This window comes from Capra hircus, chromosome 5 (genome assembly GCF_001704415.2).
Source record: "Capra hircus breed San Clemente chromosome 5, ASM170441v1, whole genome shotgun sequence".
Taxonomy (NCBI): domain Eukaryota; kingdom Metazoa; phylum Chordata; class Mammalia; order Artiodactyla; family Bovidae; genus Capra; species Capra hircus.
Genome location: NC_030812.1, coordinates 87,243,811 through 87,269,367, shown reverse-complemented (window position 1 = coordinate 87,269,367; position 25,557 = coordinate 87,243,811). Strand labels below are relative to the sequence as shown.

The 25,557-nt window shown below is 39.3% G+C and overlaps 2 protein-coding genes across 2 annotated transcripts in view; one reads left to right on the top strand and one right to left on the bottom strand.

Annotated features, from left to right (window-relative positions):
• The window catches only part of RECQL (RecQ like helicase), a 35,752-nt gene extending 33,461 nt beyond the window's left edge, over positions 1-2,291 (bottom strand). The window contains exon 1 of the mRNA XM_005680793.3: positions 2,180-2,291. The gene's annotated coding sequence lies outside the window, so the exon portion shown is untranslated. The remainder of the gene's footprint in view (positions 1-2,179) is intronic.
• Positions 2,389-16,300, top strand: GOLT1B (golgi transport 1B). Its single transcript, XM_005680790.3, has 5 exons — positions 2,389-2,562; positions 9,739-9,830; positions 11,423-11,601; positions 12,372-12,453; positions 14,582-16,300. The coding sequence occupies exons 1-5, from the start codon at positions 2,538-2,540 to the stop codon at positions 14,618-14,620; spliced, it is 417 nt and encodes a 138-aa protein (XP_005680847.2). The 5' UTR covers positions 2,389-2,537; the 3' UTR covers positions 14,621-16,300.

Below are 25,557 nucleotides of genomic sequence, written 5' to 3'. Positions count from 1 at the left end.
TGTAATCTACAACTCTACAACCATTTCCCCCCACTATTTTAAACAACTCCTTTGATTGTACCATTTTTAAAAAACTGCTTATAAACTACTTCCCCAGATGATGTGATTTAATAGCAAAAGCTAGCTGAATGTAAAAAATGTTCAAAAATTAATGAGCTATGTATAGCAGGTCTGTCAGAAGTATACCTAAACACTGTTTAAAATCCAAAACAAAGGGAGATCAGCCTTGAAAATTCCCTGGGCAGACAAAACCAACATAGCCATACAACCAAAGCTTAATTTAGCTTATTTTGAAAGACTAACTTGACCTGGGGCACTTCGCCTTTCTGCCTCTGGAAATCAGAAGCAAAACTCCCACTGTTTCCCAAGTTTGCTATGAGGTAACCACTATCCAATTCCGTATCTTTTAAGAAAATGTTAATACAACCAATCAGTGTGAAGAATAAACAGTCAATGCCCTCTTACTAAACAACCTGCTTTATATAGCCCTGAGCCTAATTCCATGTTTCAATTTGAGATCTCTTGGTCGGCAAACTGTCTTTTTGGTGGATACACAATGAACTTTTACTAATTACCACTTCCCTGATTCATTGTTTTTACTTCTGCTCTATCTGAACTTTTGGGAGCATCATCAGGAAATACTTTACAAGGTCTCATGTCAGTCATGCATGCCTGACATCAAGTGTTGCTGTTGTTCAGTCACCCAGTCATATCTGACTCTTTGCAATCCTATGGACTGCAGCACGCCAGGCCTCCTTGTCCCTCACCATCTCCCAGAGTTTGCCCAAGTTCACTGGTGATGCCGTCCAGTCATCTCATCCTCTGAAGCCCTTTTCTACTGCCCTCAATCTTTCCCGGCATCAGGGACTTGACACCAAGTACCAGAGGCTAAATCACACACACACACACACACACACACACACACACCCCCTGGGACTTGACACCAAGTACCAGAGGCTAAATCACACACACACACACACACACACACACACACACACACACACCCTGGGACTTGACACCAAGTACCAGAGGCTAAATCACACACACACACACACACACACACACACACCCCCTGGGACTTGACACCAAGTACCAGAGGCTAAATCACACACACACACACACACACACACACACACACACACACACCCTGGGACTTGACACCAAGTACCAGAGGCTAAATCACACACACACACACCCTGGGACTTGACACCAAGTACCAGAGGCTAAATCACACACACACACACACACACACACACACCCTGGGACTTGACACCAAGTACCAGAGGCTAAATCACACACACACACACACACACACACACACACACACACACACACACACCCTGGGACTTGACACCAAGTACCAGAGGCTAAATCACACACACACACACACACACACACACACACACACACCCTGGGACTTGACACCAAGTACCAGACGCTAAATCACACACACACACACACACACACACACACACACACACACACACCCCTGGGACTTGACACCAAGTACCAGAGGCTAAATCACACACACACACACACACACACACACACACACACACACACATACACACACACACCCCTGGGACTTGACACCAAGTACCAGAGGCTAAATCACACACACACACACCCCTCTCTCCGCCACCTCGGTTTAGATGCAACAGACACACACACACACCACACCCCGCCCCCACTTCCGCCACCTCGGTTTAGATGCAACACACACACACACACACACACACACACATCCCTCTCTCCGCCACCTTGGTTTAGATGCAACAGCAATTTAATAAAACCCTCCGTCACGCTTAGGCGTCCCCTCTGGCTTTTCCCAATAAACAGTGGTTGCAAATAAAAGGCTTTGGTGACCGAGTCTCCTGCCTGGAAAAAGCTGATGATAAAGAGACCGACCGCAGTGGAACGTGCCCCTAAAGGCCCGAGTTCCACTAGAACTGGGCGATAACGGAGAGTTCCATTAGAGGGGCGAGGGCCCCTGCTTCTCCCTCACCAACGCATTGGTGGAAGGAAGTGAACCGGCCTTCCCCATAGGCCAGGAAAAGGAATGTTAGCTCTTTCAAAGAGGTAACTAGGGGTTACCCCAGAACCTCTCCCGGGTGAAGTTAAGAAAAACATTCCCCCTCCTCGATCTCCGACCCCAAGACCCCCTCTGTCTACTACTTACCCTTTCAGCCGCACTCCAATAAAAACTTCCCGCCACCAGGCTTTCCTTTCTCTCCAGCCGGGGGCATTCACCCTTCCGGGTGGGTCCTTTCAACCAATTGCAGGTACTACCCTTCTCTTATTGGTCAAGGGGTGTGGTCACCATTTGCGTCACTGAACAAGACCAGAGATTATTGGTTGATGTTGGGAGCAGGTGTAGCCAATAGGAAGCGGGTTTGAACCTAGGGTGGGGGCGGCTGCGTGTTTCCGGAAGACGTGGCGGCTCTTGCCTGGGCTGCTTCCCGGCTTCATTCTCTCCACTTGGCTCCACACCCAGGGCGCTCCGAGGTGCTATTGCCGCCTCCCTCACCTCTGCAGCCATGATCTCGTTAACGGACACACAGAGTAAGTACCTGCCCCGAGGCCCCGCCTCAAGCCCCGCACACACCTTCCCCGGTCTGGGTCTCGCCCGCCTTCCCCTCCGCCTGCCCGGGTCAATGAATGAAGCTCCGCGATGGGGGCGGTGGCCTGCAATACTCAGCTAGGACTGCGGGACCCTGGAGGAGCCGGGTGCTGAACTTGGGGCTGCGGACCTGGCGGGAGGGGAGAGTCAGTGGGGTCTGGGGAGACGCCCAAGCTGGGGAGGGGGAGCTTTCGCCTAGCGCGCAGGGGTCGCGCCGCTCTCACTTTCAGGAGGATGGGCGCTTTGTTCCTGCGGGCGGCCGCGAGAGAAAGTTTGATGCGCGATGCCAGCGGCCCACTCTTGGGGATATTTTTACACTTGACATACTTGGGGTCCTCTACAAGTTACTGCTGGTTGTTTGGAGGCCGTGTTTTAAATGTCATCCATGATAGGCTCTTTTTGGAAATGTGCTTACGCTTAAATATTTTGAGTATTTGCTTTTTGCCACCACTAGAAGCAACCTTTTAAACATGCCTTGAAATAGCTTCACTTTTCTACCGGCTGCTGTCTTCCCAATCGTAAACTTTGTGTTCAGTTAAACGACTTCTTTCGTTAATATTGTATGTTGTGCTTTGTGGTATGTTTTATTATGTTAGCATCTTTCTGCCACAGAGTTCTCCAGCCTATCTTATCGCTAAGATTCATATTGCTGTCTGTTGTCTTTCAATATAAAATTTCCCTTTCAATATGAAATATAAAAGGGGTAGTTTTCTACCCCTTTTTGTCAGTGTTAATAATTTTGTATTTACATATCTGCCAACCCTGTGCTTCCTGTATTTTGATGGTAGTGATAGTCTTTTTAATCTCACTTTATTTTATCTGCCATGCCTTTTTTTTAATTCTGTATAACTTACTTGAATTTTAAAGATTTTTAAGAATTTAACAGTCTGTTGAAATAAAAAATAGAACTTCCTTAAAAAATGGCTTATTTTAAAGTGAAGTCGTAAGGTTTGGATTCAAGTCTTGACTAAGTTGAACTTCATTCACCAAGCTGCTTATAACTCCTGCACACACTGCCACCCCAGGAAGGGTCCCTCCCTTCCTCAGATTGAACTGCGTCTGCACCTTGAGTGCCCATTTTGGTGTATCTGTTCTGATCAGAGATAATATAGAGTCCTTTTCTGTTTGTAGGTTTTTATGTTTGGGGTGTTTTTTGTTTGTTTGTTTGTTTAGTGTTATAATAAAACTACCTATTACATAAAAGCATCTCATATCAGTTTACCATGTGCTTTCATGTAAAATGTTTTCTTTAGTTCTAAGAGCCTTGTAAGGCAAAGAAGAATATATCTCTTGCATAAATTAAAGAAGGCTCAAAAGAAATGTAGTGTATAATCATGAGGAAAGCAAGAGAAACAAGACTTGATCCCAGGTCTGCAGGCTCAAAAATCTTTGTCCTTTTCACTGTACCCTGCTAGCATCTAAGAAGATTTGATGTTAAGTTTATTTGAAATCTATCTTAGAGGGATGAAATTTTCCCATAGCAAAAAATAGTTTCAACAGTAGATATTTATTATTTAGAATTATGCATTGATTTTTTGAGAGATTGGGTAGAATATTCAGAGCCTATTTTTGGTCCTCTTGACTGAAACCCAGAATTTAGCAGAATACTATACATAAATTGCTAGAATTTATTTCTAATAGTACTACTAATTACTCAGAGGAAGTACTCGGTCTCTATGTAGTTTTCCTATCTGTTAATACTCCTGTCTGAGTCTGTGATTATTACATATATATATTATTTACTTACCCTGTGCATATAGATTCTCTTCCATTGAAGTCTTACAGGGACAAGTGCTAATTTACATCCTTTCAAAAACCAGAATGAGGGGGTTGGGTTGGAATACGGGCAGAATAGGCAGCATTCTCCTTACTTCATTATAGTGATGAAGAGGAGGAAATTAAACTTTTTGCTGCTCATTTGCTGAATGTTTTAAATAGATAATGGATGAGAATACAAAATGATTAGTGGACCAAAAGCTCTTTGGATTTCAACTGGTGTTTGTGTGTGTGTTCAACTGTAGGAATTGGCCATCATTCAAGTGACTTACCAAGATTATTCTGGGATCCCGATTCTGGGAGAGAGTGATCAAGTACTAGTCATAGTAAAAAAGCAATTCATGACTTTTTAAGGGAATTCTATAATCCCCTCCAGTACCCTGCCCCCCAAAAAACCCACAAAATTTATTGAGGAGGCTGAAGTGGAGCAGTTGCCATGCTACCTCTAAAGCTTTACTTCATTATGTCACATTGCCTAAATTCTACCATGATGTTGAACTGAGTTCTTTATTATGACATTTTCTCTTTTTGAAAGGATATAGATAGCACTGCCTTGAAATGTCTTAAATAAGAAATCAAAAGTGCTAAGGTGATCGTCATGGAGTAAGACTATCTCTCCTTATCAAATTTCTCCAAAAGCTTTTGATTTTAGATAAACTAGTTTTATTAGATTTTTAAAATTAGGTCATGCTTTAAAACTACACTTGCCTGTGTGCATGTGCACATGCACGCGTGCACATGAGCAAGAAGAATGAAATTTTAATAATGCACAAGAAAATACGTTTATTTTCAGTCAGTTCAGTCGCTCAGTCGTGTCCGACGCTTTGCGACCCCATGGACTGCAGCACTCCAGGCTTCCCTGTCCATCACCAGCTCCGAGAGCTTACTCAAACTCATGTCCATTGAGTCAGTGATGCCATCCAACCATCTCATCCTCTGTCGTCCCCTTCTTCTCCTGCATTCAGTCTTTACCAGCATCAGGGTCTTTTCAGATGAATCAGTTCTCATCATATGGCCAAAGGATTGGAGTTTCAGCTTCAGCATCAGTCTTTCCAATGAATATTCAACTGATTTCCTTTAGGATTGACTGGTTGGATCTCCTTGCAGTCCAAGGGACTCTCGAGAGTCTTCTCCAGCACCACAGTTCAAAAGCATCAGTTCTTTGGCACTCAGCTTTCTTTAGTCCAACTCTCACATCCATACATGACTACTGGAAAAATCATACCTTTAACTAGATGGACCTTTGTTGGCAAAGTAATATCTCTGCTTTTTAATATGCTGTCTAGTTGGGTCATTACTTTTCTTCCAAGGAGCAAGCGTCTTTTAATTTCATGGCTGCAGTCACCATCTGCAGTGATTTTGTAGCCCAAGAAAATAAAGTCTGTAACTATTTCCATTGTTTCCCTATCTATTTGCCATGAAGTGATGAGACCAAATGCCATGATCTTAGTTTTCTGAATGTTGAGCTTTAAGCCAACATTTTCACTCTCCCCTTTCACTTTCATCAAGAGGGTTTTTAGTTCCTCTTCACTTTCTGCCATAAGGGTGGTGTCATCTGCATATCTGAGGTTATTGATATTTCTCCCAGCAATCTTGATTCCAGCTTGTGCTTTATCCAGCCCAGTGTTTCTCATGATGTACTCTGCATAGAAGTTAAATAAGCAGGGTGACAATATACAGCCTTGACATACTCCTTTCCTGATTTGGAACCAGTCTGTTTTTCCATGTCCAGTTCTAACTGTTGCTTCTTGACCTGCATACAGATTTCTCAGGAGGCAGGTCAGGTAGTCTGGTATTCCCATCCCATGTGGGCAACTTAAGACTCAGAGTAGTAACTCATCCTTAATCACAGAAATGGCAAATGTGTGTGTGTGGAGGGGGATGGGTGTTGGGCGGGAGGGAAGTGGTGTGGGGTTTGGCTAGAATTCAAATCTAGTCCTAAGGCTCCACAGTTTATAACTTGGGACCGAAACATTTCACTGCTTTACCCAGTGCAGTCCAGCAAGGGAGGGTTGCCTCTAACATTTTTGCCAAAACACTAGCAGGTTAGTGCCAAATAGTCACTGATGTGAATGGGTCAAAAGGCTCAAACTGGCCTCACTCTTCCATTTTCTCCCCTCCAGTTCTTCCCTAAGCCTATGTATTCACAAGCCCTCTGGTTATTAAAGCACTATTTGGAGCTGCCCTCTCACCATCAGAATCGTACCCAGTAAAATAAACATGCTGTTCATGCTGAACAGCGAGGCCAGTTTGAGACTTTTGACACATTCAAATTAGGGACTATGTGGCAATAATCTGCTAGTGTTTCAGCAAAAATGTTAGTGGCACCCCTCTCTTGCTGGACTGTACTGGGTAAAGCAGCGGAATGTTTCTGTTCCTGTGTTATAGTTATAAGCTGTGGAACCTCAAGACTAGATTTGAATTCTAGCCAAACCCCACACACTCCCCTCCTACCTAGCATCCGTCCCCCTCCACACACACCCATATTTGCTGATTCTGTGATCAAGGATGAGTTACTAATCTGAGTCTTAAGTTGCCCACATGAAACATGGAGCCAGTAATACTTTTTAACCCCCCAGTTTTGCCAAAGGAATTAGGACATTTGTGTAGACATCTCATGGCTCAGACGGTAAAGCGTCTGTCTGCAATGCAGGATCAATCCCAGGGTTGGGAAGATCCCCTGGAGAAGGAAATGGCAGCCCACTCCAGTACTCTTGCCTGGAAAATCCCATGGATGGAGGAGCCTGGTAGGCTACGGTCCATGAGGTCGCAAAGAGTCAGACACAACTGAGCAATGTCACGTTCACTCATTAAATGTAACACCGTATACATTGTCTTTCTTTTTCACTGCAGTTTTTAATAACATAACTGACATTATGTTAGTAACAAGCTGATTATATTAAACTTGAATCACCTAAAGATGCTTCTCCCAGAAGTTCAGCATATCCCAATACCTTTGAGTTTCATTTAATCTGATGTATTTAACTCGGGGGAGGGAGATCCTTTGGGAAGCAGTATGGCATGATGGTTAAGCACAGGGACTTTGGATTCAAATAGACCTGAGTTCAAATGCTTATCCAGATGTGTGACTTTGGGCAAATGAAGTCAATTCTCTAAACCTCAGTTTCCTCCATCTCTAATGATACCTACCTTGCAATATTACTGGGAGAAATAAGTTCTGTAAGAGATGTGAAGCACTTCATAATGGCCAATTCATGGTAAATTCTCAGTATATAGTATGTTTATTGCCATATAATTTCCTTTCTGAAGAACAAACATCTCGACACGTCTCTGTTATCATTAGGACAACTTGTGAAAAAATAGAAATGGGTTGTATTTAAGTAACCCAGCTGCCAGTGATTAAATCTTAACTACTAAATAGTTACTTAATGGAATGTTACTTGCTCATTTGTCCATATTTTTCTCTCAGAAATTATGCCTGACATCTGAATAGTTATTTTGGTAAATTCTCCTGAAGCATTTAAGCATGAAAGTATCAGCTTCCAACTTTCATGAGAATTTATGTCCGTGGTGTACACTTTCCAATGTATTTATGGACAGGTACTTTGCTGACAAAGATCCATATAGTCAAAGCTGTGATTTTTCCAGTAGTCATGTATGGGTGTGAGAGTTGGACCATAAAGAAAGCTGAGCAGCACCGAAAAATTGATGCTTTCCAAATGTGGTGTTAGAGAAGACTCTTGAGAGTTCCTTGGACTGTAAGCAGATCAAACCAGTCAATCCTAAAGGAAATCAGTCCTGAATATTCATTGAAAGGACTGATGCTGAAGCTTCAGTACTTTGGCCACCTGATGCTAAGAGCCAACTCATTCGAAAAGACCCTGATGCTGGGAAAGAGTGAAGGCTGGAGGAAAACCGGTAAAACAGAGGATGAGATAGTTGGATGGCATCACCAACTCGATGAACATGAGTTTGAGTAAGCTCCGGGAGTTGGTGGTGGACAGGGAAGCCTGGTATGCTGCAGTCCTCGGGGTCACAAAGAGTCAGACACAACTGAGTGACTGAACTGAACTGAACCTGAATTCTTTTAGTCTAACTCTCAGAGAAAAAGGTAGCTGGAATGGGAGGCAGTCATTAACTATAAATTGAAGTTGAGGATGTTGAAGAAGACACATGTAAATTTTCAACTCATTGGAACATTTTACATGGCTTAAATTTTTAAGGAGCTGTGACTTAGATTTTAGCTTTCTGGAGCTGAGGTAACAGATCAGAAATCACTACTGTGTATTTAAAATAGTATTTCCCCAAATATGGCAGTTTCAGTTCAGATCCATTGTTTTCTGCAGGTAGTGCTGCTAGGTTAAAGTAAGGATTGGTGACTGGTTTCCTGCAAGCTGTACTAAAATGAGCAAGGAAGTAATTTCATGGATTGTGCTTTGCAACATTAACAGACTAGTACAACTGTACCCATAGAAAGTTAAGACTCTTCAGAAGTACAGATAAGTCTAGGAAATGTAAAGGCAATAAAATTATTAGTTTTATATAAAGAGTAAATAGAGCCTTAAAAGCTTATATTTTCCACTACTCTATACTCAGTGCCTGGAACAGTTGCCAACATCTAGGAGTGGATAAACAATTTTTTGTTTCTGAGTGAAGAAGTAAAGACCCAGAATGTTAATATTAGGTAAGACAGTGTTGGAGAGATGGTTTTAGGACTGAGACTAAATGTGTGAATAGGTGCATAGTTGAGAGAGACTTATAGTAGATAAATGCATGACAAACCATCAGGAAGTCAAAGTGATGCCTCACCTTCTGAATATTAACTTTTAGAGGAGACAGCTACTTGATTCTCAGAATTTCTCGTGTTGCCATTGTGAGAAGCAGTGCATAATAGAGCGGTCTGTTGTACTGACGTCCTGTAGCATTTCTGGTAGGTTCAGCATTTTAAGAAGAAACTGCAGGTCTTGTGCATATAAATACTAGTCCTGAAACATAAAAGGAGAAGAGGGGACAAAGAGTAAAAGTAAACCCATATACTTATGTCTGAAGCCAGAAGGTTTCTTGGGAGGGAAAAAAAAATGCATAACCAAAGGTTTAGAATCCTGATTCATCTTTCTCTATTATGGGTATGTTTGTGAGAAGTCTTCTGTTTCATTTAAGGAACAGAAATTCTTAACTCATTTTAAATTTGAGAGTAATTTGCTGATGTTAATTTAATTTGTTATAGTTCATAAAGAATGTCATCATAAGTTAACCTGCAGTGTTGGGACCCATGTTTCCTTATCAGTCAAAAGAAAAACTGAAAATTTTTTCCTAGTTTACAGGGATCTGAATGTAACTTTACTTTTGCTCTACCCTTAACTGTATGACTTCTGTTGCAGAAATTGGAATGGGATTAACAGGATTTGGAGTGTTCTTCCTATTCTTTGGAATGATCCTCTTTTTTGACAAAGCGCTACTGGCTATTGGAAATGTGAGTGTTTCACCATATATTTTAACTACATTCATAATGAAATTTTAACTTAATATAAATGAATTATTGCCAGCTGTAAAACCAGGGGAAGATAATTCACTGTTACTCATATGAAGATTCCTGTTACATTTTCTGTTTCCATCAGGGATGAAACTTGCAAGCTTACTGTTTAAACAAAAGGTAAACACTTAATGAGGTTTTCTAATCCCGTAACTGCTCGGTTAAATATTTTGATATGTGATTTACAATAGAGTAAAATCAAGACCACCTCTGAGTAGTTGAAAGTAGATGATTTCATAGCCCCACGTCTTGGTAAATTTGTTCATGTCGTTTTGACTTGAAATATCTGAGATTTAACATTTACTTCAATAGCATAAGATGAAGAGTTTTTTTAAACCACTTCAACCTTTAAAATATATACCTCTATTAATAATTGGCCTGCTGAGAAAGCTGTGTATATTGTTTATTTGGAATGTGTACTCTCTTATCTGTGGTGAAGGCTGTGCAAGAGCCCTAGAAATTAGTAACCCTCTTGAAAAAAGTGTTAGCTGCTCAGTCATGTCCGACTCGTAGTGCCCCCGCTTAGGACTGTAGCCAGGGTCCTCTGTCCATGGAATTCTCCAGGCAAGAATACTGGAGTTGGTTGCCATGCCCTCCTCCAGGGGATCTTCCCAACCCAGGGATTTATGGTCTGAGCCCCCAGGGAAGCCCAGTAATCCTCCTAAGAGGGCACTAAAGTCACTAAGGATGGAATAGTTTCAAAGCGTATATTAACATCGGACTTTTAATTGGATGTTGGAAAATACAAAGGATAACAAAATTGTTCAGAATTAATGTTTTAATAAACAATAACATCAACAGCAGTGGCATCTCAGAATGTGAAACTTAAACATTAGGCTTAATAAACATTTGTGTGAAATATTTTTCACTAAAGTACAGTAATGAAGAAAGGCAAGTATTTGGGAATAAAACCTGGAAGAAAACAAGTTTTTAGTTGACCACCATCTCTTGTCCATTGTCTGAAAACATACAGAATATATTTGAGAAGGCACAGCTGTATTTCATATCAGCTGCTCCCAGACTTCTGGAATTAATAAAACTAGGATCTTCCTCCTGGGTTTGTGTGATTTCTTCTACTACCAAATGGGCCATGTCAGGTTTTCTCCCATCTGTAGGATCTCCTATCGGTCCTGGTAAAAGTTTTCAGAACCGGGAGTCCCTTCAGTTGATATTTTACAGGCACCTACTCTCTTTCGCCTTCCGGTTCATCTTGTAAATTGACAAAGCTGTCGCCATCTGGCTAAACCTGGGGAAACCACTGCAGGCGCAAACACCCATGGGTAATGCCTCATTTGTCTTTACTTCCCTTTTCTTCATCAGATCACAACAGAAGAGGGCTGAACAGAGTGGGATGTAACCACCACTTTAACATGGTCCTGCCTCTTGTGTGCATTGGTGGCCTTCTCTGGCCAGTTGGCCACATTAAAAGGCACATGTCTTAAACATTTATCATATTTATCTTTGACCATCCTTTTCAAGCATATACAGTGCATTTAACTGCTTAACTATGTTGCATTTTCCTTCTCTTGCAGGTTTTATTTGTGGCTGGCTTGGCTTTTGTAATTGGTTTAGAAAGAACATTCAGATTCTTCTTCCAAAAACATAAAGTGAAAGCTACAGGATTTTTCCTGGGTGGTGTGTTTGTGGTCCTGATTGGTTCGCCTTTGATAGGCATGATCTTTGAAATTTATGGATTCTTTCTCTTGTTCAGGTAACTCAACTATTTTATTCTTTCAGTATACCATTATGTCAGATAATTATTACAGAAACCCAGATGTGTTTATCAAGTGCAGATGATTGCTTGTGTCAGGGTATAAATTAACTTGTAAAGCATTTTCAGTGCTATAAAGTTTACTTTGGTGGCATCTTAAGGCACTCTGTCTCTGTTTGCTGTTTTCATCAACCAACCAGTGATAGATCAATCCAGCGTTTTAACATGTAGAACCTGATACTGCACAGGTATTGCCACTTGATGATGCTTTCTTTAGTGCGTGCAGATGTTAAAAAATTTTGGACCAAATACATTATTGGAGGTTTTGATCATTTAATATTTTCTGAATGCCACTTACCAAGTATATAATAGTATGCAATGTAAGAAAACACTTTTAAGTAAGGTTGATTAAATTACTTATTCAAGGTATATCATTTGTCTTCTATCCGCCAAGCACCCTATTGCCCACAGCAAACATTTGCCCACAAGTGCCAAATTTGCTTTAAGGAATCTCTCATTTCTGACACATGAAATAGACTGTAAAGGAACTGGTGGGATATAGTAGTAATGTGGTTATAGATGTTTATGCAGAATGTTACAGAGCATAACTAAAGAAGGGATCACACCCAGGGAGAGGGAAGAAATGGTAACTGAATTTTGAAGTTGCTTAAAAGTTCAAAATTTTAACAAGATTTCTTTTTATGTGGCTAACAGTCGGTTTTGGTGCTAGAGAATCTGTTCGTTCTGAGACCTTTTTCCCCCTCTCCCAGGGGCTTCTTTCCTGTGGTTGTTGGCTTTATTAGAAGAGTGCCAGTCCTTGGATCCCTCTTGAACTTACCTGGAATTAGATCGGTAAGTAATCCTATATTTAGCAACATATTTTTTTAAACCATTAAAATAAGTGCTCTCTGGGAGAAAGAATGGTTTGGGAGTTTGGGGTTAGCAGATGCAGACTATTATATTTAGACTAGATAAACAAGATCCTTCTGTATAGCACAGAGAACTATATTCAGCATCCTGTGATAAATCATAATAGAAAAGAATATACGTATATATATGTATAACTGAATCACTTTGCTTTACAGCAGAAATTAACACAGTGTTGTAAATCAACTACAATTTTGAAATTGTTTAAATAAAATAAAAATTTTAAAGATAAATAATTGTTCTCTGATGCTCTTTTTAGAAATTTGAGGAATTGATAACATGATTGATATGTTTTTATTATGATATAAACAGTTGCATCACATAAATTGTGGTTACAATGAATAACAGAAAATAATCATTGCTAAACCTATAAAACCTGAAATTTGGTTTCACTGTATCTGCATTTAATGTTGTTTTCCTTTTTTCATGTGACTTGGATTGCTATGCTACCTTTCTCTTTGAGAGTTCAAAGCACCTTTCAATTAACTTTTATAAGAGCTCTAATTTTAGAAGCGATAATATAAAAGAACACCATTATTTCTTACAAATATGTTCTCTCTTAGACTGTATCACCAAATGGAGTGTGTTGAAACAATTAAATAAAGCATTGTGATACTGAGAGTCAGATGATAAAATTCTGTTCCCAGCTCTGTCCACAGTTAGAACGGTCTTGTCAAATCTATATCTCCAGGGCAGGCCATCAACTTCTTATAGATGTTTGCAGATTTGCATAGTTGCTTCTAGAGATACTCCATAGCATGTATTGAATTCTCAAAGAGCTAAAGGATGGCTTTCCCACTAAGAAATAGGTACCACTGTAAGCCTGATCTCATTTCAATTTTAGAGTCAGAATCTTACAGCTCACATAACCTAGATATTTGAAGTTACCTTTGGAGAGAAAATGTGCTTTCTCTCCACCTAAATATGTCATAAAATTCTAATGAATCCACGAGTGCTAGTCACTTATTTGCAATAATATAAAATGTTGGGACCTAGGCTTATAGGGGTATATCCTGATTTCATTCGCATTAATCCCCAAACTCATACAGTAGTCAGTGTTATTTATACTTAGAGTGTCTTTTGAATGTACTAAAACTTCTAGTTATATAGAGTTGTACTTATTAATCCTAATATAAGGATCTAAATGTCCCTAATTTAAGGATTCTTCAGTATTTGCATAAATGAACATTCAGTGCTATAAATTTTGTTTTCTACTAATGCTTCATTAAAATAAATAAGCATTTCTTAATATTATTATTATTAAGTAAAAGTATGAATAGTGACATAAAGGGTTAAATCATTCCTACATTTTGATAGGATAATAGCCACTTGGGTTATGTAACTTAATATCTTCACTAATTACTTTGTTTCAACATCTGTTTGCATCACCATCTGGAATGCTGAAGAAAGCCCAGTTGCTTTATATTTGGGGTGGAGTAATCAAGTAAATAGCCACTTACATTAATATGTGTTAAAACTTATGTTCTGTAATATCGATTTATGCTTGCATCATTAAGTCTCTTTTTAATGTCATTGCCACTTTCAGTCTGAAGTCCAGAATACACATTTAAAGTATTTTTAGTCAATAGCTGTTGTTAATTATTGAACTTAATGGAGCTAAATCTGTTTGTTCAAAGACTACATAGGCCCAGAAGAGATCCACAATAATGGTCAGTTGAAATAATATTATTGGGTTCATTAATGCATGAATGGCTGACATTTCAGCTTTTTTTTTTTAATTTTTCTTTTGTTAAGCTAGAAGCGTTAACTTCATTTTATCCAGTTTTTTTAATTCATTGTGTTGCATTTCTCGTGTTGCACTTTTAAAGTCATATGTATAACATGTCATGCAAAAACTCGTAGAAAAAAAGTTTTTTATATACATTTATGTGTCAGAAGATGGTGAGTAGTACTGGGTTAATCATTGTCAGTCATACCTTAAATTTCCACAAATCTTACAAAGCTGGGTTTTTTAATCAACATTTAGAGTTGATGTGATATTTTTAAGTGCTCTAGGCTTTTTTTTAACTATCTGTTTTTCTTCTCCTTGCAGTTTGTAGATAAAGTCGGAGAAAGCAACAATATGGTGTAACAACCATTGAATTGAAGACTCATTTAAAATATTGTATTATTTATAAAATCCTTTGAAGAATATTCAGCACAAAATTAAATTACCTGAAATAGCTTGTAATGTTCTTTACAGAAGTTTAAAAGGTATAGCCTACAAAGTACCAACAACAATTAACAAAGAAGCGATGAAAACAGGCTTCTAACCAAGTCATCTAAGAGGTCAACAAGCAAACCGAAGGAGGTGAAATCTATGTTACATGCATATTGAAACTTTTAAAGGCCATTTTTATTATTTTTCCACAATGTGTGAAACACAGCCATCCATAGAGAACTGTATGTAATCCCTATTTCTTTCCTTCTTATGTTCAAGATGCAAGCATATCCATAGGCATTTGCTTTTTAGAAGTGTCCACGGCAATGGCAAAAATATTTCCAGTTGCACTGTGTCTCTGAAAATGATGCATGAGTTAGATTGGATTATGTCATTTTAATCTATTAAAACCAGGAAAACCCAGTGTTGATGTATGAATCCCTTTTTTTTTTTTTGATAAGAATATGGTTAAAATAAAACTTTCATGGTTCTTCTGAATCTTAATATTTTAAAACCAGATGAAAATCCGACCTAGATATTCTTTGTTGGAATGTTGCAAAGGTCATTCTTTACTATCTTACAGTTTCTAAGTTACAGCTTACTCAGCACTTTTTCCTTCAGCAACACACTCTGGAAATCCTGATATTCCTTGGGACTCTCATCTGAGCATCTGTATCTTTCATGACACATGAGCATTTAACAGAAAGCCATCTCAGCCATGAAAGAGTCTGTTACAAAGCTTGTTTCACTGAATGGTGTGTTCTTTAAGATACTAAGTGATACAACCCAAGTGAGATTTTTCCGTGTCATGATCCAGTTTTTCCTTTTATTTTTTTTTTTAATTTTAGCAGTGGTTTATTATTTTGCTTTTCATACATTGAAATAACTACTGGTAATTTTTACTTTAAGATGTAACGTTATAAGGTTAGATTTACAGCTGTTTTTTAAAGGGCTGTTCACAGAAGCCAATTTTTCCCTTATTTTCAGCATTTTCCTAACATAAAAATCCGTATGCATACTGTGTGTTTCATACTCGCTCTCTTCATCTTGAATTCGTGGAGAGAATCTCTGAGTTCACATGCTAAAGTTACTTTACCGTAATTAAACTGGCTATAGTTCTGAAAAACATGACACTACAAAAACGATGTGGTGTTTTCTCCACTGTTGCTGCTCGACAGGCAGTAAGTAGGAAGCTGTGGTTGTTTCCTCAGGAGTAGTTTTCCAAGGAGGCACCCTTTTGTAGATGTAGGAAGCCATGTCAAGAGTCATAGTATTATTTGTTTTACTATTAATGATTGTACTATTTGCTCATTTTTTTTAACAGTCGCAGAGCTTTTTAATACATAAAATCATTGAAATTTGTGATTTTTTTATTTACAAACATGTCTACAAGATATATTATTGCCTGTGTTATTAGTAGTTAAATCTCTTGATGCACAGGGAAGTCCCATCCTTGCTCATCTAAAGAACGAACGACTTGGTAGATAGTCTTAACGGTTCAGCCTTGTGGATTACTGTCTTTTCGGTACTGGCATTTGACTTATGACATAATCTGTGAACATAGATGATATTGACAAAATGAGACTCCTACCTCAATAGTTCATGGAATGATAAGAAACCTTTTGTTGTCTAATGTTCTTCAAAAAAGTACTGTCCTCACTTGGAGAGTGTCAAAGATCTACATACTTGGGGGACTGACTTATATAAGTTGCCCTGTGGGACTCTGTTACACATATTTTTGACTGACCCCTATTATTTACAGTGGCTAGATAAGTCTACCTTTTTTAGAGCAAGAACAGTATCTGTTAATGTAAGGAACATCTGTATTATTTAACTCCTTTGTAGACATGAATTTCTATCAAAATGTTCTTTGCACTGTAGCAGAGATCTCTTTTTCAACAATCTTGTTCAGAAAACATTATTAGACAGAAGTGTATAAAGGATGTGATAATCTCCCAATAAGAATGAGAGGCTTGGAGCAGTTTTGTTTTTTCAAATGTGAGTTTGGGACTGCTTGGCAGCATTGTATGTTTCTTAGAACCATTGATGAGGCTCTATTTTTAAACATAACTTGTTTTCTGACAGGAAACACTGTACATCATATGGTTTCTTCCTTTCCAAAATTAGTCTTCTGTGACAAAAAAAAAAGCATCAGTTATTGCTATAAAGGTGGAAGAAAAGGTCTAATACTACTTAGCCTTAAGTGTTTCTGGCATTGTTCAAATCTATTTTCTGTAACAGAAACCTATTTGGAATGTTTTTCTTTTCCCCTTACACATTGTAATTCCTGGAATACTGCTGCTTTTAAAAGTCTCACAGATTATATGATCTAACAATTGAATATTGTAAATACACTTGTCTTACTTCTCAATAAAAGGGTACTTTTCTATTAATTGGTGGTTGTCTCAACTTGGGCTGCTAAAACAAAATTCCACAGACCAACTTACACAACAGATGTTAGTTCTCATGGTTCTGGATTCTGGGAAGTCCAAAATGAAGATGCTGGCAGATTCAGTTCCTGGAGAGGGCCCTCTTTCTAGCTTGCAGACAGCTGCCTCCTTACTATGTCCTCACATGACATAGAAAAAGAGAAAGAGCTCTCATCTCTCTTCTAATAAGGACATTAATCCCTTCCTGAGGCATCCCATCTTGGTCACCTCATCTAAACCCAACTACCTCCCCATGGCCCACCCCCAGTGCCAGCATATTGACGGTTGAGTTTTCAACGTATAAGTTTGAAGGGAACAAAAATTCAATCCATAGCAATGGTCAGATGTATTTTTATTATGAAATTCTAAAAATCGAGCATTGTACAATAACCCAACTTGTGTTTTAAATTGATGGGGAAACAGTGGAAACAGAGTCAGACTTTATTTTTTGGGCTCCCAAATCACTGCAGATGGTGATTGCAGCCATGAAATTAAAAGACACTTAATCTTTGGAAGGAAAGTTATGACCAACCTAGATAGCATATTCAAAAGCAGAGACATTACTTTGCCATCAAAGGTCTGTCTAGTCAAGGCTATGGTTTTTCCTGTGGTCATGTATGGATGTGAGAGTTGAACTGTGAAGAAAGCTGAGCGCCAAAGAATTGATGCTTTTGAACTGTGGTGTTAGAGAAGACTCTTGAGAGTCCCTTGGACTGCAAGGAGATCCAACCAGTCCATTCTGAAGGAGATCAACCCTGGGATTTCTTTGGAAGGAGTGATGCTAAAGCTGAAACTCCAGTACTTTGGCCACCTCATGCGAAGAGTTGACTCACTGGAAAAGACTCTGATGCTGGGAGGGATTGGGGGCAGGAGGAGAAGAGGACAACAGAGGATGAGATGGCTGGATGGCATCACCGACTTGATGGACATGAGTTTGAGTGAACTCCAGGAGTTGGTGATGGACAGGGAGGCCTGGCGTGCTGCAATTCATGGGGTCGCAAAGAGTCGGACACGACTGAGTGACTGAGCTAAACTGAACTGAATATGCACTTTTCTTTTTTATAGAAGGATCATCACATCTTTCATTTCCAAAGTGTTTAATTATAATCAGAAATAAGCTTCAGGTAAAACAAAGTGAGCAGTGAATTTAGAAATTGATGGAGAAATGCTTAATTTTTTTTCTCAGCATGGAAGGAATATATAATATTTAAGTATTCATGACTTAAACTCAATGTCAGCGGTGTTTTGATCATAAACTTTAATAAGGCCAAAAGCCACTGGACAAATCTATCAGTTAAGGTACACAATAAGTTTGTTGCGTCCGATCATTAAACCACAAATCTTGACTATTGTCTGTTGAACTTCAAGTCTTGAATCTATTATTAAACATCCAGTACATCTTTCTAGTAGTGAAGGATAGGGAGGCCTGGTCTGCTGGAGTCCAAGGGGTTGCAAAGGGTCAGACACGACTTAAGGACTAAACAACATCTTTCTAACCTTTTCCTCTGGGCTAAAATGTTCCAACCTCTGTGTTTCTGCTTCTTGTATCCATGTAGGAGGTTGGACATAGCATCTGCCTCAGATCCTTCAACTGACGCTTTTCCATGGCCTTACCTTTACCACCTAAGACCTGTTAAAGTGTCACCTCTGTTTGACTAGGCCAAAACAGCAGGCCCTTCCATGTCTTCTCCTAGACCGTTCCACTTGTTTTGCATTTAAATGGTTTGGGGAAAGAGATTCTTGAGCTTCAAAGCTTAAGTAAAGGATAGTAAAGACATTGGCCAATGAGTGGGGAGTTTTATTTTGAATAGTGGGCCTTCTCAGTGCCCTAATAAAGCTGGTAGCTCTTTGGGGAGTTAACTTCTTCCACCCCTTTGTGAGACAACTGGCCTATGGAGTTGACTGGCCTTCACAGAGAATAAAGCCAAAACAAAATAGGAATTAAACCCAGTGACCTCAACATCCAGTACCAAAATCCTCTATTCTGTCATCAGAGGTAATTTCTATCTTTGAGTATCTTAATAGCCATATTGTCCAGGTAATCTTTCCCAAGATAGGAGCTGTTTGAAAAAGACAAACATCATATGATATCAGTTATATGTGATTTCAAAAAAGAAAAATTTTGATACAAATAAACTTAGTAAAGAAATAGACTCACAGACATTGAAAACAAACTTACCGAAGTGGATGGAGTGGGGGGAAGGTAGATAAATGAAGAATTTCAGATTAACAAATACATGCTACTATATATAAAATAGATAAGCAACAAAGACCTACTGCAGAGCGCAGGGAACTGTATTCAGTATTTTGAAATAACCTATAACGGAAAAGGATCTGAAAAAGGCTTGAGATATATATATATATATAACAGTATTAGTTTGCTGTGCCCTTGAAGGGCTTCTCTGGTGGCTCAGACAGTTGAGAATCTGCCTGTAGTACAGGAGACGTAACAGACACTCGTTCGATCCTTGGGTCAGTAAGACCCCCTGGCGAAGGGAATAGCTACCCACTCCAGTGTTCTTGCCTGGAGAATTTCTGAAACTAATATAACCTGCACCTGAAACTAATATAACATTCTAAATAAACTATACTTCAGTTTTTAAAATGTATAAATAAAATTTAAACAATTGTTTTCTAAAGGTAGGCGCTGTTGTGTGTGTGAACACAGTAATCACGGATCTTGTAAGAATGCAGTTTAAACTTTGACAGTGCTGTTTCAGTTGGGCCTGGGCACCCTGAAGTCGAATAGAAGAATTCAGATAACATCAGTGATGTGGGAAAAATTATCTCCATTAAATATGCCTTTTAAAAAAGTTTCAGAGAGAAAAACAAGTATCACGTATATAAATATATAGAATCTAGAAAAAAATGGTATAGATGAACCTATTTGCAGGGCAGAAAGAAAGACCAGACGTTAAGAAGAAACGTGGTCACAGGCCTATGGAGGAAGGGGAGGGTGAGACAAAATGGGAGGGTGAGACAAAATGGGAGATTGGGATTAACATACATAAACTACCGTGGGTAAAAACCAGATAGCTGGTGGGAACCTGGTGTACAGCATAGAGAGCTCAGCTCAGTGCTCTGTGATGACAGAGAGGGATGGAATGCGGGGCGGGTGTGTGTGTGAGAGGGAGGTTCAGAGGAAGGGGATATGTGAATACATCCAGTTGATTCTTCTTGTACAGCAGAAACTAACAATATTGTAAAGCAACTATACTCCATTTTTTTTTTTTTTAATGAAGGAAAAATAGGTTTCAGATCCAATTTGTCCAATAGCCACTGCCAGGTCATCATGTCAGCAGAATAAAATGTAATGTTTTTGTATGTCAACTGTTTTGTAATCAAATAAGTAACTTCTTTTTTAGCCCATTTCTAGCTTTAGACCTGTAAAAATCTTTAACTTTTTGTGATTTAACAAAAACATTTAATCGGGAGTCAATGCCTTTTTAGAACAAATTTACCTTCTGGCATGTTACTTTTGATAAGACTGGAATATTGATAACATGTCAAGGCCATTCTCCTCACTTGTGCATATTATGCTGAAAATGGCAGCTTTGACGTAAAACATCTGCTTATGAATTCATTAGCGAACCTGTTATGGACAAAGCACATTATTTTTTTCCTTAAAATCGTAATTTCAAAACACAGTTTGGTTGGCAATTTATTTTCCTGTCCCTCTTTCTAGAACCGTTGTGTGTGCTTGGTACGGAAAGGGGAAAAAAGACATTTTAGTTGTTTATTGATGAGTGATCAGTCACTTCAGTCATGGCCGACTCCTTTCGACCCTATGGACTGTAGCCTGCCAGGCTCCTTCTGTCCATGGGATTCTTCAGGCAAGAATACTGGAGTGGGAGTGGGTTGCTGTGCTCTCCTCCAGGGGATCTTCCCAACCCAGGGGTCAAATCCGCATCTCCTGCGGCTCCTGCGTTGCAGGTGGATTCTTTACCTGTTAAACCAGCAGGGAGCCCAGTTGCTTGTTCAGTTCAGTTCAGTTCAGTCGCTCAGTTGTGTCTGACTCTCTGCAACGCCAGGCCTCCCTGTCTATCACCAACTCCCGAAGTTCATTCAAACTCATGTCCATCAAGTAGGTGATGCCATCCAGCCATCTCATCCTCTGCCGTCCCCTTCTCCTCCGTTGCTTGTTAGGATAACCTAATAACTGGGTTTCAATTATGAGTTCTATTAAGATATAAATATAGTCTTCTTTTCTCTATTGCTTTTTCTTTGGAAGTTGCTACAATCCCTTGAAATTAATTTATAAAATCCTAAAACCTAATCTTTAATGTTAAGATTTTTCTCTAGATATGGTGGGAATCTTTTAGTCCTTAGTTTTTATCTTCCTCCTCTCCTAAACAGTAGAAAATGTCTTTAAAGCAAGAAAGAGCCAGAACCATAAACGCAGTGAAGGGAGTAACTACTCCTTAAGTTTCTACCTAAAAACTCCTTTATATATTTCATTCTCATTTACTAACCAAATCTCCTTTCTGCACATGACCATCAAGTCCAAAAGTCAGATGCCCAAACCTCAATCTCTCTTGCAGAAGTATTTACAGGTAGATAGCATCACTCATCGGAGAAGGCAATGGCACCCCACTCCAGTGTTCCTGCCTGGAGAATCCCAGGGACGAGGGAGCCTGGTGGGCTGACGTCTATGGGTTCGCACAGAGTCGGACACTACTGAAGCGACTTAGCAGCAGCAGCAACAGCAGCATCACCCATCAAGCTTCAATCCCAAGACAAGCTCGTCTGTTCTTTCTCTATACGCCCTGATATTTCTATTGCTAGCCATTCTCCCAGTCATGCAGACTTTAAGCTTTCAAGTTTTTAGTTTGTGTTATCACTTTTTATATCATCTAAGATTTACTACTCAAAACATCCAAGGGTCAGAATAGGATCCATCGGCATCACTTGGGAGTTTATTAGAAATGCAGATTCTCAGGCCCCATCCCATCTATACTGAATCAGAACACACATTTTAATGAGATTCCCAGATGATTCAAAAACACATTAATAAATACCTGCAGAGCACTACTCTGACATTTAGAAGAAAGAGATAATCTCTCTCATCCATGGTACCTTAGCACATGGTGGCCACTCTGATCCTTGTTCACTGTCTGCCTGTGTGTATAACTGTTTCAACTAAAGAAAGTCTTGATGAAAGTGAAAGAGGAGAGTGAAAAAGCTGGCTTAAAACTCAACGTTCAAAAAACTAAGATCATGGCATCTGGTCTCATCACTTCATGGCAAATAGATGGGAAACACTGGAAACAGTGACAGACTTTATTTTGGGGGGCTCCAAAATCACTGCAGATGGTGACTACAGCCATGAAATTAAGGAAGAAAGGGTATGACCAACCTAGACAGCATATTAAAAAGCAGAAATATTACTTTGCCAACAAAGGTCCATCTAATCAAAGGTATGTTTTTTCCAGTAGTCATGTATGGGTGTGAGAGTTGGACCATAAAGAAAGCTGAGTGCCAAAGAATTGATGCTTTTGAACTGTGGTGTCGGAGAAGACTCTTGAGAGTCCCTCGGACTGCAAGGAGATCAAACCAGTCAATCAGAAAGGAAACCAGTCCTGGGTGTTCATTGGAAGGACTGATGCCGAAGCTGAAACTTCAATACTTCGGCCACCTGAAAAGACCCTTATGCTGGGAAAGACTGAAGGCAGGAGGAGAAGGGGAAGACAGAAGATGAGATGGTTGGATGGCATCACTGACTCGATTGGACATGTGTTTGAGCAAGCTCTGGGAATTGGTGATGGACAGGGAAGTCTGGCATGCTGCAGTCCATGGGGTAGCAAAGAGTCGGACACGACTGAGTGACTGAACTGAACTGTACATATTTGGGTCATAGCCCTTTGCCTTCTCCAAATTCCTTTTTGCAGTTCTCTTCCATATCATCAATCTTTCCTTCTCTGCCGATCATCTCCATCAGCATACAGGTTCTGCAAATGGTCATCAAAAGAAACCAACAAACCTGGTTGATTTAAGCAAAAGAGGACTTTATTAAAAGCACACTGCAGGTGGATCACTATCTCCTCAGCACTGCATGCAGGAATCTGTCCCTAGCGTTGTAGCCATTATTGCCCACACAAACGTGAGCACCCTACAACCACTGCTGCACCAGAAAGTGCTTCTCCCACTCCCCACTTATTCCCTCCCAGCTCCAGTCTCCGTCCAAGTGGGTACATCTGATTGGTGAAGCCGGTATCATGCCCACACTCTACCTGATACGGAGACCGGGAAGGAGTATCTGACATGTTCAGCATCTACAATAGAGGGAGGACACTGCCTCCCAACAAAAGTCATAATTTATAGTTAAGGGAATTTCAGAAATTTTCATCAATTAAAAGGATTCAGATGTTATTGAAAGGTTAAGAAAAACAAATAATCCCATTTCTACCACACTCATTTATCTCTTTTCAAAGTTTATTTTTTCCTTCCCCCTTTCGGTGAAATTGAAAAAGGTTGTCCACACTTGTCTTTATTTCCTCATATCCTATTCTACCCAATCTAACATTGTTCCTCAAAAGCCATCATATTCCCAAATCGAGCAGACACTTCTCAGCTCACACAGTTTAACCTTGCAATGTTATTGGATATTCTCCCAGCTCCCATGATCTTATGTTCTCTTGGAATTTTACTTTTTTCCAATTGCTTCAGCTCAGCTTCCTTTGCTGAATTTCCCTCTGCTCGATCTCTGTATATTTGTTTTCAGAGCTCTATCTCTTCCTCTCTAACGCCATTCCCTCCCTAAGTATTCTTTCCATTTCAATTTTTTCCTGGCTTAAAATTCTCAAATCTGATAATTCTTGCCTTTAGAAAAAAATCTACAGACTTGTTTGCTCAGCTCTAGAGTTTTGCATCTGCAACTGCTTACTTTGTACTTCTTCATGTATGTCTAACACATATTTTAATTTTAATATGTCCAAAGAGAACTCTTAATTTCCCTCTCTAAATTGGTTCCTTATGAAGTCCCTCCAATTTCAATAAAGGGTTTCATCATTCATCTAGTGTTTAAGTCAAAAATCTTAGAGTCATCCTTGATTTATTTTTCTTAAACTCTCATATCCCATTTATCTACAAGTCCATATTTTCTACTGCCCAAATTCATTACAGCTCTCCATTCCCTACTAGCACTCCCCTAGTCTAAGCCATCATCATCTTTTGCTTATTCCCAAACTGACATTTGAACTGGCCCATTTCTTCCTCTCCATCCTCAATTCATAGCACCCTTTCCAGACCCCCACACAACTTTGCTCCATTGATCACCTTCCTGTTCTTCAGACAAGCCAAGCTCTTTGCCATCCCAAGATTTTGCATTTTTCTTCTGCCTAGAATGTCAGCAGTACTAAATCCATGCCAGCTTATCCCATCTGACTCCACCTTATCCTTCCAGATCCCTTTTGATTTTTACCTTCCCTAAACTAGCAGAAACTTGTCTTTTTGATTCGTGTTTGTGTCCTGTGGGATGTCTGATACACAGTAGGCATTCCATAAATATTTGTTAAATAATTGAATTGATAATTAAGTGAATGACTGATGTCATATTCCACTGAGATTCCCTAACCTTTTCATTCCTATCCAAATGACTCATCTTTACTCACTGGTGGTAGCTTGATAACTAGTTATCTAAGACAACTAGCTATCATTTACTTTTGTTCATTTACTTTTGATTCTGCCTGGAGTTATTAAAATTCTCTTTAATAATAATAATAATGCTTTGAAAATCTAGTAAGAAAACCAAAGGTTATGATGCTGATATACTCAGAATATCTCCTGGCTGATGTGGGCAGTAAATGATGTTCACCCATCAATCATTTTTCCACTTCCTGCAACTGAATCTCCCTGGAGGAGTCATCAGATGCTCTCAATCTGGAAGATTGACAGGAAGTCCCTGCAGACACCAACTCTATGCAACATCAGGAGGGATCCTTGACACTTAAGATTTAAAAGCACCACTCTCAGAACAAGATTTAGAAAACTCACAGGCTAAGTTCTAGTTATCGCAGCTTCTGGAAAGGTGCGGAACATGAAGGTAAGGAAAAGTTTTATTTGAGACTTTTAAGCTATTTTATAAAAAGCTGTATAGTTTTTTTAACTCTTTCATGTTTAATGTGTTTCAGAGTCAAACATTATGCCCTTAAAATATCAGATTCATTTGATTTTACAAAGAAAAAAATTCACTTATTCTCTTAAATCCTCGTTTGGGTTAAATAATTAAAATAAAATATTTCTAAATAATTTTTTTTAAGATCGCTTTGTGAATTAACTAGATGATAAACTGGGAAACTCCCTTCTCCCCTACACTCTGAGGGCTAAAACAGAATATAGCAAAAAAAAAAAAAAAAAAAGCGGGGGGGGGGGTGTAATTGTCCAGGAGCGAAGGAAAAAAGTAGAAGATTCTATAGGCACAGAAATGACTTTGATCTTTTC

Coding starts and splice junctions, on each gene's coding strand:
- GOLT1B (XM_005680790.3), top strand. CDS start 2,538: ATGATCTCGTTAACGGACACACAGA. Junction 11,602..12,371: donor GGATTCTTTCTCTTGTTCAG/GTAACTCAACTA, acceptor CCCCTCTCCCAG/GGGCTTCTTTCCTGTGGTTG. Junction 12,454..14,581: donor ACTTACCTGGAATTAGATCG/GTAAGTAATCCT, acceptor TTCTCCTTGCAG/TTTGTAGATAAAGTCGGAGA.